This window comes from Fringilla coelebs (genome assembly GCF_963513975.1).
Source record: "Fringilla coelebs genome assembly, chromosome: 39".
NCBI lineage: Eukaryota > Metazoa > Chordata > Aves > Passeriformes > Fringillidae > Fringilla > Fringilla coelebs.
In genome coordinates, this window is record NC_140065.1 from 140457 (window position 1) to 153024 (window position 12568).

The window sequence follows — 12568 nt, forward strand, 5'->3', positions numbered from 1 at the left end:
GTATTTTGGGTGAGTTTGGGGGTTATTTGGTGGTTTTGGGTAAGTTTGGGGTTTATTTCTTGTGTTTTGTGGTTTATTTTGTGTATTTTGGGTTATTTTGGGTAAGTTTGGGGTTTATTTTGGGTATTTTGGGTTTATTTTGTGTATTTTGGGGTAAGTTTGGGGTTTATTTGGTGTTTTTTGGGGTTTATTTTGTGTATTTTGGGTTTATTTTGGGTAAGTTTGGGGTTTATTTGGTGGTGTTTTGGGTTTATTTTGTGTGTTTTGGGTTTATTTTGAATAATTTTGGGTGAATTTGGGGGGATTTTCCAGCACTGCACCTGCCAGGACGATTGTTCCTCCTCCAACTGCCTCTGTGGGCAGCTCAGCATCCGCTGCTGGTACGACAAGGTGAGAGGGGGGAAAAAACATCCAAAAAAACCCCAAAATACCCCCAAAACACCCCAAAAATATCCTAAAAATAGCCCCAAAATATCCCCAAAAAAATCCTTAAAAAATCCTTAAAAAATCCTTAAAAAATCCCAAAAAAATATCCCCAAAATTCCAAAAAATCCTTTAAAATTCCCTAAAAAATCCCAAAATTCCTCAGAAATACCCAAAAGTTCCTAAAAATCATCCCCAAAAATTCCCCCAAAAATATTCCTAAAAATTCCCCAAAATATCCCCAAAAATTCCTTTAAAATTCCCCAAAAAAATCCCAAAAAATACACCCAAAATATCCCCAAAAATTACCCCAAAAATATTCCTAAAAATACCCCCAAAATTCCAAAAAAATTCCCTAAAAATTCCCTAAAAATTCCCAAAAAATATCCCCAAAAATTCCTAAAAAATTCCCCCCAAAAATACCCCCAAAATATCCCCAAAAATTATCCATAAAAATTCCCCAAAAATCCTTAAAAATTCCTAAAAAATTTCCCTAAAAATATCCCAAAATATCCCCAAAAATTCCCAAAAATTATCCCTGAAAATTCCCCCAAAATTCCCCCAAAATATCCCCCAAAATATCCCTAAAAATTCCCCAAAAACTATCCCCAAAAATTCCAAAAAAATTCCCCCAAAATCTCCCCAAAATATCCCAAAATTATCCCCAAAAATCCCCCCAAAATACCCCAAAAATATCCTAAAAATATCCCAGAATTATCCCCAAAATTTTCCCCCAAATACCCCAAAATCATCCCCAAAATACCCCAAAAATATCCCTCAAAAATACCCCAAAATTATCCCCAAAATTACCCCAAAATCCCCCCAAAATCATCCCAAAAATTCCCCCAAAAACACCCCAAAATTTCCCCCAAAATACCCCAAAATTATCCCCAAAAATTCCAAAAAAACCTCCAAAAATTCCCCAAAAATCCCCCCAAAATATCCCCAAAAATCCCCCAAAAAATATCCCCAAAAAATTCCCCAAAATTCCCCCCAAAATACCCCAAAAATCATCCCCAAAAATTCCCAATAAATACTCCAAAAATTCCCCCCAAAATACCAAAAAAAATCCCCTCAAAAATCCTCTGAAACCACCCAAAAAAACCCCCTAAAATTATCCCCAAAATTCCCTCAAAACCACCCCAAAAAATCCCCCAAAAAATACCCCAAAAATACCCCAAAAATTCCCCCAAAATCCCCCAAAATTCCCCCAAAATTCCCCAAAAATCCCCCAAATATTCCTCAAAAATTCCCTCAAAACCACCCCAAAAATACCCCAAAAATATTTCCAAAATACCCCAAAAAATATTCTCAAAAATTCCCCCAAAACACCCCAAAAATGCCCCAAAAATATCCTCAATAAATTTCATTTTTGGGGTGGTTTTAAGGTGATTTTGGGCCAATTTTGGGCCATTTTTGGGGTATTTTTGAGCCATTTTGGGGCCTTTTAAAGGGGATTTTTGGGGTATTTTTAGGGTGGTTTGAAGGGGATTTTTTGAGCCTTTTTGGGGTGTTTTAAAAGGATATTTTGGGGTATTTTGGGGTCATTTTGGGGTGTTTTTAAAGGATATTTTTGAGGTATTTTAGTGGCATTTTTAAGGGGATTTTTGGGTCATTTTGGGACATTTTTGGGGTGGTTTGAAGGGAATTTTTGGCCGATTTTGGGGATATTTTTAAATGGATTTTGGGGTGGTTTTTAAAGGTATTTTGGGGTATTTTTAAAGGGTATTTTTGGGGTGGTTTGAAGGGAATTTTGGGGTATTTTTGGGGTTTTTTAAAGGGGATTTTTGGGGTGGTTTGAAGGGGATTTTTTTGCCATTTGGGGGTATTTTAAAGGGTATTTTTGGGTATTTTTGGGGTATTTTTAAGGGTATTTTTGGGTATTTTTTGGGTATTTTAGGGGTATTTTTAAGGGTATTTTGGGGGTATTTTAAGGGTATTTTTGGGGTTATTTTGGGGGTATTTTTAAGGGTATTTTGGGGTGGTTTTGGGGTATTTTAGTGGTATTTAAAAGGATATTTTAAAGGGTATTTTTAAGGGTTTTTGGGGTATTTTTTGGGTATCTTTAAGGGTATTTTGGGCGTATTTTTTAAGGGTATTAAAGGGTATTTTGGGGGGTATTTTGGGGGTATTTTACGGGTATTTTAAGGGTATTTTGGGGGTTATTTTGGGGGTATTTTTGGGCCATTTTGGGGTGTTTTAAAGGGTATTTTTTAGGGTATTTTTGGGGTTATTTTGGCGGTATTTTAAAGGGTATTTTGGGTTATTTTTAGGGTATTTTAAGGGTATTTTGGGGGTTATTTTGGGTTTTTTTTGGGGGGTATTTTGGGGGTATTTTTAAGGGTATTTTTGGGGTATTTTGGGGATGTTTTTGGGGTTTATAGGGGTATTTAAAAGGATATTTTAAAGGGTATTTTTGGGGGTATTTTAGGGATATTTAAAAGGATATTTTGAAGGGTATTTTGAAGGGTATTTTGGGACATTTTGGGGGTATTTTAAAGGGTCTTTTGGGGTATTTTGGGGATTATTTTGGGGGTATTTTTAAGGGTATTTTGGGGTGGTTTTGGGGTATTTTTAAGGGTATTTTAGGGTGGTTTTAGGGTATTTTAGGGGTATTTAAAAGGATATTTTAAAGGGTATTTTTAAGGATGTCTTTGGGTATTTTTTTGTATTTTGGGGGTATTTTAAGGGTATTTTGGGGGTATTTTTAAGGGTATTTTGTGGTATTTTGGGGGTATCTAAGGGTATTTTGGGACATTTTGGGGGTATTTTTAAGGGTATTTTTGGGGGTTTTTTTTTGTATTTTTGGGGTATTTTTAAGGGTATTTTGGGGGTGTTTTGGGGGTATTTTTAAGGGTATTTTGGGACTATTTTTGGGGTGGTTCTGCAGGTGTTTTTGGGTTATTTTTGGGGTACTTTTGGGGTGTTTTTTGGGTGATTTTTTGCAGTTTCAGTGGTTTTTTTTCCCCCTCCCAGGACGGGCGGCTGCTGCAGGAGTTCAATAAAATCGAGCCCCCCCTGATCTTCGAGTGCAACCAGGCCTGCACCTGCTGGAGGAGCTGCAAGAACCGCGTGGTGCAGAGCGGCATCAAGTGGGACCCCCAAAAAAACCCCAAAAAACCCAAATTCCAGACCCCAAAAAACCCCAAAATCCCAAAAAACCCAAATTCTGCACCCCAAAGAACCGCGTGGTGCAGAGCGGCATCAAGTGGGACCCCAAAAAAACCCCAAATCCCGAATCCTGGACCCCAAAAACCCCAAAATCCCAAAAATCCCAAGTTCTGCACCCCAAGGAACCGCGTGGTGCAGAGCGGCATCAAGTGGGACCCCAAAAAAACCCCAAAAACCCCAAATTCCAGACCCCAAAAAAGCAAAAAATTCCAAAAACCCCAAATTCTGCACCCCAAAGAACCGTGTGGTGCAGAGCGGCATCAAGTGGGACCCCAAAAAAAACCCCAAAAAAACCCCAAATTCCAGACCCCAAAAAACCCAAAAATTCCAAAAACCCCAAATTCCGGACCCCAAAACAACCCCAAAAAACCCCAAAATCCCAAATCCTGGACCTCAAAATCCCAAAAACCCCAAAATCCTGAATTCTGCACCTCAAAACCCAAAAATCCCCCAATTCTGAACCCCAAAAACCCCAAAATCCCAAATCCTGGACCCTAAAAGCCCCAAAATCCCCCCAAATCCCCAAATTCCAGACCCCAAAACCCCCAAAATCTGAAATCCTGGACCCCAAAAACCCCAAAATCCCAAAATCTGCACCCCAAAGAACCACGTGGTGCAGAGCGGCATCAAGTGGGACCCCAAAACAACCCCAAAATCCCCCAATTCTGCCCCCCAAAAATCCCAAATCCTGGACCCTAAAAACCCAAAAATCCCCCAATTCTGAACCCTAAAATCCCCAAAATCCGAAATCCTGGGCCCTAAAAACCCTAAAATCCCAAAAAACCCCAAATTCTGAACCCTAAAATCCCCCAAAATCCCAAATCTTGGACCTCAAAATCCCAAAAACCCCAAAATCCTGAATTCTGCACCTCAAAAACCCAAAAATCCCCCAATTCTGAACCCCAAAAACCCCAGAATCCCAAATCCTGGACCCTAAAAGCCCCAAAATCCCCCCAAATCCCCAAATTCCAGACCCCAAAACCCCCAAAATCTGAAATCCTGGACCCTAAAAACCCCAAAATCCCCATTTTCCCCCCAAAATCCCCATTTTCCCCCCCAAAATTCCCATTTTCCCTCTATTTTTCCCCCCAAAATTCCCTATTTTACTCCCAAAATTCCCATTTTTTCCCCAAAAAATCCCTATTCCCCCCCCCAAATTCCCATTTCCCCCCCATTTTCCCCCATTTTTCCCCCAAAATCCCCATTTTTTTCCCCAAAATCCCCATTTCCCCCCCAAATCCCCATTTTCCCCCCCAAATTCCCATTTTTTTTCCATTTTTTTCCCAAATTTCCGTTTTTTTTGCCCCGTTCCAGGGTCCGGCTCCAGCTCTACCGAACGGCCAAGATGGGCTGGGGGGTTCGGGCGCTGCAGGCGATTCCCCCCGGGACCTTCATCTGCGAGTGAGACCCCAAAAACCCCAAATCCACCCCAAAATCACCCAAAAATGGGGGGAAAAACCCAAAATGGGGAATGGGAAATCCCAAAAATGGAGAAAAAATCCCCAAAAATGGAGGAAAAAAGACCCAAAGTTGGAGGAAAAAAGACCCAAAATTGGAGGAAAAAAGACCCAAAAGTGGGAAAACAGCCCAAAAATGGGGAGGGAGAAATCCCAAAAATGGGGAAAGAGACCAGAAATGGGGAGGAAAAATCCTAAAAATGGAGAAAAAAATCCCAAAATTGGGGAAAAGAGCCCAAAAATGGGGAGGAAAAATCCTAAAAATTGGAGGAAAAATCCCAAAAATGGGGAGAGGAAAAAAATCCCAAAACTGGGGAAAAGATCCCAAAAATGGGAAAAGATCCCAAAAATGGGGAGGGAGAAATCCTAAATATGGAGGAAAAATCCCCAAAAATGGAGGAAAAAAGACCCAAAGTTGGAGAAAGAAACCCCAAAAATTGGGGAGGAAAAATCCCAAAATGGGAAAAGGTCCCAAAAATGGGGAAAAACTGCCCAGAAATGGGGAGGGAAGAATCCTAAAAATGGAGAAAAAATCCCCAAAATTGGGGAAAAGAGCCCAAAACTGGGGAGGAAAAATCCCAAAAATGGGGAAAGACCCCAAAAATGGGGAGGAAAAATCCTAAAAATGGAGAAAAAAATCCCAAAATTGGGAAAATATCCCAAAAATGGGGAAAAGAGCCCAAAAATGGGGAGAAAAAAATCCCAAAATTGGGGAAAAGAGCCCAAAAATGGGGAAGGAAGAATCCTAAAAGTAGAGAAAAAGTTCCCAAAATTGGGGAAAAGTGCCCAAAAATGGGGAGGAAAAATCCCAAAAATAAAGAAAAAAATCCCAAAAATGGGGAGAGGAAAAAAATCCCAAAACCTGGGGAAAAGATCCCAAAAATGAGAAAAGATCCCAAAAATGGGGAGGGAGAAATCCTAAAAATTGGAGAAAAAATCCCAAAAAATGGGGGGAAAAACAGCCCAAAAATGGGGAGGAAAAATCCTAAAAATGGAGAAAAAAAATCCCAAAATTGGGGAAAAGAGCCCAAAAATGGGGAGGAGAAATCCCAAAAATGGAGAAAAAATCCAAAAAATTGGGAAAACCAGCCCAAAAATGGGGAGGAAAAATCCTAAAAATTGGGGAGGAAAAATCCCAAAAATGGGAAAAGATCCCAAAAATGGGGAGGGAGAAATCCTAAAAATGGAGAAAAAAATCCCAAAAATTGGGGAAAACAGCCCAAAAATGGGGAGGGGACCTCAAAAATTGGGAGGGGAAACACAAAAAATGGAGAAAAAACCCCAAAACTGGGGGAAAACCCAAAACTGGAGAAAAGAACCCCAAAACTGGGAGGGAAAGTTCCTAAAATGAGGAGAGAAACCCCAAAAAATGAGGAAAAACGCCCCAAAAATGGGAAAAAATCTGAAAAATTAGGAGAGAAAAGCCAAAATTTGGGAGAAAAGCATCAAAAATGGGGAGGGAAAATCCTAAAGCTGGGGGGATTTGGGGGATTTAAAGTTTTTTGGGGCATTTTAGGGGTTTTTGGGAGATTTCTGGGATTTTTTTGGGGTGGATTTTTGGGGTTTTTTGAGGAATTTAAGGGATTTTGGGAAATTTAATTTTTTTTTTGAGGGGTTTTGGGGTGGATTTTAGGGTTTTTTTTTTTTGAGGATTTTGGGGAATTTTACTTTTTTCCTGAGGATTCTGAGGAGATTTTGGGGAGATTTGATTTTCTTGAAGGATTTTTGGCATTTTTGGGGTGCCCAAATTTGGAATTTTTGGGATTTTTTTCTCCCCAGGTACGTGGGGGAGCTGATCTCGGACGCCGAGGCCGATGTCAGGGAGGATGACTCCTACCTGTTCGACCTGGACAACAAGGTCTGGGGGGCTGGGGGGGGTTTAGGGACCCCAAAACTTTTGGGGTGACCCCAAAATTTGGGACGATCCCAAAATTTGGGACAACCCCAAAATTCGGGACACCAGGTCTACCCCATTCACCCAATGGGGCTTTAATCCCATATTGGGAGGGTCCTGGGAATTTGGGGGGTCCCAAAGATTTTTTGGGGGGTCCCTAAAGATGCTGAGGGTCCCCAGGTGTGCAGTGGAGGGACCCCAAAAATTTTTGGGGTGACCCCAAAATTTAGGACGACCCCAAAATTTGGGACACCAGGTCTACCCCATTCACCCAATGAGGCTTTAACCCCATTTTGGGGGTCCCAAGAATTTTGGGGGTGTCCCAGAAATTTGGGGGGGTCCCAAAGATTTTTTGGGGGGTCCCTAAAGATGATGAGGGTCCCCAGGTGTGCAGAGAAGGGATCCCAAAAATTTTGGGGTGACCCCAAAATTCGGGACACCAGGTCTACCCCATTCACCCAACGGGGCTTTAATCCCATTTTGGGCGTCCCAAAAATTTTGGGGGTGTCCCGGAAATTTGGGGGGGTCCCAAAGATTTTTGTGGGATCCCTAAAGATGCTGAGGATCCCCAGGTGTGCAGTGGAGTGACCCCAAAACTTTTGGGGTGACCCCAAAATTCGGGACACCAGGTCTACCCCATTCACCCAATGGAGGGCTCCAAGGGATTTTTTTCGGGGGGAGGTCCCAAAGACTTTGGGGGCTCCCAGGAATTTTTGGGGGTGTCCTGGGAATTTGGGGGGGTCCCAGAGATTTTTTGAGCTTCCAGGGATTTTTGGAGGGTCCCTAAAGATGTTGAGGATCCCCAGATGTGCAGTGGAGGGACCCCAAAAATTTTTGGGGTGACCCCAAAATTCAGGACGACCCCAAAATTTGGGACACCAGGTCTACCCCATTCATCCAATGGGGTTTAATCCCATTTTGGGGGTCCCAGAGATTTTTGGGGGGTCCCAGGGATTTTTGGGGGGTCCCAGAGATTTCTTGGGGGTCCCTAAAGATGCTGAGGATCCCCAGGTGTGCATTGGAGTGACCCCAAAACTTTAGGGACACCCCAAAATTTGGGACACCAGGTCTACCCCATTCACCCAATGAGGCTTTAACCCCATTTTGGGGGTCCCAAAAATTTTGGGGGTGTCCAAGAAATCTGGGGGGTCCCAGAGATTTTTTGAGGATCCCTAAAGATGCTGAGGATCCCCAGGTGTGCAGTGGAGGGACCTCAAAAATTTTTGGGGTGACCCCAAAATTTGGGACACCAGGTCTACCCCATTCACCCAATGGGGCTTTAATCCCATTTTGGGGGTCCCAAGAATTTTGGGGGTGTCCTGGAAATTTGGGGGGTCCCAGAGATTTTTTGGGGGTCCCTAAAGGTGCTGAGGTTCCTCAGGTGTGCAGAGGAGTGACCCCAAAAATTTTGGGGTGACCCCAAAATTTGGGACACCAGGTCTACCCCATTCACCCAATGAGGCTTTAACCCCATTTGGGGGGTTCCAAGAATTTTGGGGGTGTCCAAGAAATCTGGGGCGCCCCAAAGATTTTTTTTGGGATCCCTAAAGATGCTGAGGATCCCCAGGTGTGCATTGGAGTGACCCCAAAACTTTTGGGGTGACCCCAAAATTCGGGACACCAGGTCTACCCCATTCACCCCTTGGAAGGCTCCAAGGGATTTTTTTCGGGGGGAGGTCCCAAAGACTTTGGGGGCTCCCAGGAATTTTTGGGGGTGTCCCGGGAATTTGGGGGGGGTCCCAGAGATTTTTTGAGCTTCCAGGGATTTTTGAGGGGTCCCTAAAGATGCTGAGGATCCCCAGATGTGCAGAGAAGGGACCCCAAAACTTTTGGAGTGACCCCAAAATTTGGGACGACCCCAAAATTCGGGACACCAGGTCTACCCCATTCACCCAATGGGGTTTAACCCCATTTTGGGGGTCCCAGGAGTTTAGGGGGTGTCCCGGGAATTTGGGGAATCCCAGGGATTTTGGGGGGTCCCAAAGATTTTTGTGGGGTCCCTAAAGATGCTGAGGATCCCCAGATGTGCAGAGAAGGGACCCCAAAACTTTTGGGGTGACCCCAAAATTCGGGACACCAGGTCTACCCCCTTCACCCCTTGGAGGGCTCCAAGGGATTTTTTCGGGGGGAGGTCCCAAAGACTCTGGGGGGCTCCCAGGAATTTTTGGGGGTGTCCTGGGAATTTGGGGGGGTCCCAAAGATTTTTTTGGGGATCCCTAAAGATGCTGAGGGTCCCCAGGTGTGCATTGCAGTGACCCCAAAACTTTTGGGGTGACCCCAAAATTCGGGACACCAGGTCTACCCCATTCACCCAATGGAGGGTTCCAAGGGATTTTTTGGGGGGGGGGGGTGTTCCAAGGATTTTTGGGGGCTCCCGGGAATTTTTGGGGCTCCCAGGAATTTTTGGGGGACTCCCAGGGATTTTTGGGAGCTCCCAGGAATTTTGGGGAGAGTCTCCAAAATTTTTTGGGCTCTCCCAGAGATTTTTAGGGCGCCCCCAAATCCGTTGGCGTTGTGCGTCGCAACCACCCCAAACCTCGATCCCCGCTGCCGCGTGGGCGGATCCCTACGCTTAGCCCCGCCCCTTTTCATGTCACCACGCCCCTATCGCGACAGGACGGCGAGGTTTACTGCATCGACGCCCGTTACTATGGCAACGTCAGCCGCTTCATCAACCACCTGTGCGACCCCAACATCATCCCCGTGCGCGTCTTCATGCTGCACCAGGACCTGCGCTTCCCCCGCATCGCCTTCTTCAGCAGCCGCCACATCCGGCCCGGCGAGGAGCTGGGGTGGGACCTATGGGGGATCTATAGGGGATCTATAGGGGATTTATGGGGGTTTTATAGAGTTTTATAGGGTTTTATTGGGGTTTTATTGGGGTTTATGGGGTCTGTGTCACTCCTGCGCTTCCCCCGCATCGCCTTCTTCAGCAGCCGCCACATCCGGCCCGGCGAGGAGCTGGGGTGGGACCTATGGGGGATCTATAGGGGATCTATAGGGGATTTATGGGGTTTTATTGGGGTTTTATTGGGGTTTTATTGGGATTTATTGGGGTTTTATTGGGTTTTATTGGGTTTTATTGTGGTTTATTGGGTCCGTGTCCTTCCCCCGCATCGCCTTCTTCAGCAGCCGCCACATCCGGCCCGGGGAGGAGCTGGGGTGGGACCCTATGGGGTCTATAGGGGATCTATAGGGGATTTATGGGGTTTTATTGGGGTTTATAGGGTTTATTGGGGTTTATTGGGTCTGTGTCACTCCTGCGCTTCCCCCGCATCGCCTTCTTCAGCAGCCGCCACATCCGGCCCGGGGAGGAGCTGGGGTGGGACCCTATGGCATCTATAGGGGATCTATAGGGGATTTATGGGGATTTATGGGGTTTTATAGGGATTTATTGGGGTTTATGGGGTCTGTGTCACTCCTGCGCTTCCCCCGCATCGCCTTCTTCAGCAGCCGCCACATCCGGCCCGGGGAGGAGCTGGGGTGGGACCTATGGGGGATCTATAGGGGATCTATAGGGGATTTATGGGGGATTTATGGGGATTTATTGGGGTTTTATTGAGGTTTTATAGGGATTTATTGGGGTCGGTGTCACTCCTGCGCTTCCCCCGCATCGCCTTCTTCAGCAGCCGCCACATCCGGCCCGGGGAGGAGCTGGGGTGGGACCTATGGGGGATCTATAGGGGATCTATAGGGGATCTATAGGGGATTTATGGGGGTTTATTGGGGTTTATTGGGGTTTATTTGGTGTATTTGGGGTTTATTGGGGTCTGTGTCACTCCTGCGCTTCCCCCGCATCACCTTCTTCAGCAGCCGCCACATCCGGCCCGGGGAGGAGCTGGGGTGGGACCTATAGGGGATCTATAGGGGATCTATAGGGGATTTATGGGGTTTTATTGGGGTTTATTGGGGTTTTATTGAGGTTTATTGGGGTTTATGGGGTCCGTGTCCTTCCCCCGCATCGCCTTCTTCAGCAGCCGCCACATCCGGCCCGGGGAGGAGCTGGGGTGGGACCTATGGGGGATCTATAGGGGATCTATAGGGGATTTATGGGGGTTTTATAGAGTTTTATTGGGGTTTTATTGGGGTTTATTGGGATTTATTGGGGTTTTATTGGGGTTTATTGGGGTTTATGGGGTCCGTGTCCTTCCCCCGCATCGCCTTCTTCAGCAGCCGCCACATCCGGCCCGGGGAGGAGCTGGGGTGGGACCTATGGGGGATCTATAGGGGATCTATAGGGGATTTATGGGGTTTTATTGGGGTTTTATAGGGATTTATAGAGATTTATTGGGGTCGGTGTCACTCCTGCGCTTCCCCCCGCATCGCCTTCTTCAGCAGCCGCCACATCCGGCCTGGAGAGGAGCTGGGGTGGGACCTATAAGAGATCTATAGGGGATCTATAGGGGATTTATGGGGTTTTTATGGGGTTTTATTGGGATTTATTGGGGTTTTATTGGTGTTTGTGTCACTCCTGCGCTTCCCCCGCATCGCCTTCTTCAGCAGCCGCCACATCCGGCCCGGGGAGGAGCTGGGGTGGGACCCTATGGGGTCTATAGGGGATCTATAGGGGATTTATGGGGTTTTATGGGGGTTTTATAGGGATTTATTGGGGTTTTATAGGGTGTATTGGGGTCGGTGTCACTCCTGTCCTTCCCCCGCATCACCTTCTTCAGCAGCCGCCACATCCGGCCCGGCGAGGAGCTGGGGTGGGACCTATAGGGGATCTATAGGGGATCTATAGGGGATTTATGGGGGTTTATTGGGGTTTATTGGGGTTTATTGGGGTTTTATTGGGGTTTATTGGGGTTTATGGGGTCCGTGTCCTTCCCCCGCATCGCCTTCTTCAGCAGCCGCCACATCCGGCCCGGGGAGGAGCTGGGGTGGGGCCTATAGGGGATCTATAGGGGATCTATAGGGGATTTATGGGGTTTTATTGGGGTTTATGGGGGTTTTATAGAGTTTTATTGGGGTTTTATTGGGGTTTTATTGGGTGTATTTGGGTTGGTGTCACTCCTGCGCTTCCCCGCCTCGTCTTCTTCAGCAGCCGCCACATCCGGCCCGGGGAGGAGCTGGGGTGGGACCTATGGGGGATCTATAGGGGATCTATAGGGGATCTATAGGGGATTTATGGGGGTTTATTGGGGTTTATTGGGGTTTTATTGGGGTTTATGGGGTCTGTGTCACTCCTGCGCTTCCCCCGCATCGCCTTCTTCAGCAGCCGCCACATCCGGCCCCGGGGAGGAGCTGGGGTGGGACCTATGGGGGATCTATAGGGGTTCTATAGGGGATTTATGGGGTTTTATTGGGGTTTATTGGGGTTTTATTGGGGTTTATGGGGTCTGTGTCACTCCTGCGCTTCCCCCGCATCGCCTTCTTCAGCAGCCGGCCACATCCGGCCCGGGGGAGGAGCTGGGGTGGGACCTATGGGGTCTATAGGGGATCTATAGGGGATTTATGGGGTTTTATTGGGGTTTTATTGGGGTTTTATTGGGATTTATTGGGGTTTATTGGGGTTTTATAGGGATTTATTGGGGTTTTATAGAGATTTATTGGGGTCGGTGTCACTCCTGTCCTTCCCCCGCATCGCCTTCTTCAGCAGCCGCCACATCCGGCCCGGCGAGGG

General features: G+C 46.2%; 2 protein-coding genes across 2 annotated transcripts in view; both read left to right on the forward strand.

Annotated features, from left to right (window-relative positions):
* The window catches only part of LOC311164859 (histone-lysine N-methyltransferase EHMT2-like), a gene marked incomplete at both ends in the record, with an annotated part of 37993 nt that extends 28189 nt beyond the window's left edge, over positions 1-9804 (forward strand). The window contains 5 exons of the mRNA XM_084224494.1: positions 313-390; positions 3400-3515; positions 4909-4995; positions 6831-6909; positions 9562-9804. Coding sequence (XP_084080620.1) covers positions 313-390; positions 3400-3515; positions 4909-4995; positions 6831-6909; positions 9562-9804 — 603 coding nt within the window. The remainder of the gene's footprint in view (positions 1-312; positions 391-3399; positions 3516-4908; positions 4996-6830; positions 6910-9561) is intronic.
* Positions 9805-11754: 1950 nt separating this feature from the next.
* LOC311164861 (cyclic AMP-dependent transcription factor ATF-6 beta-like) overlaps positions 11755-12568 on the forward strand; it is a gene marked incomplete at its 5' end in the record, with an annotated part of 11894 nt that continues 11080 nt past the window's right edge. The window contains 2 exons of the mRNA XM_084224496.1: positions 11755-11825; positions 11987-12019. Coding sequence (XP_084080622.1) covers positions 11755-11825; positions 11987-12019 — 104 coding nt within the window. The remainder of the gene's footprint in view (positions 11826-11986; positions 12020-12568) is intronic.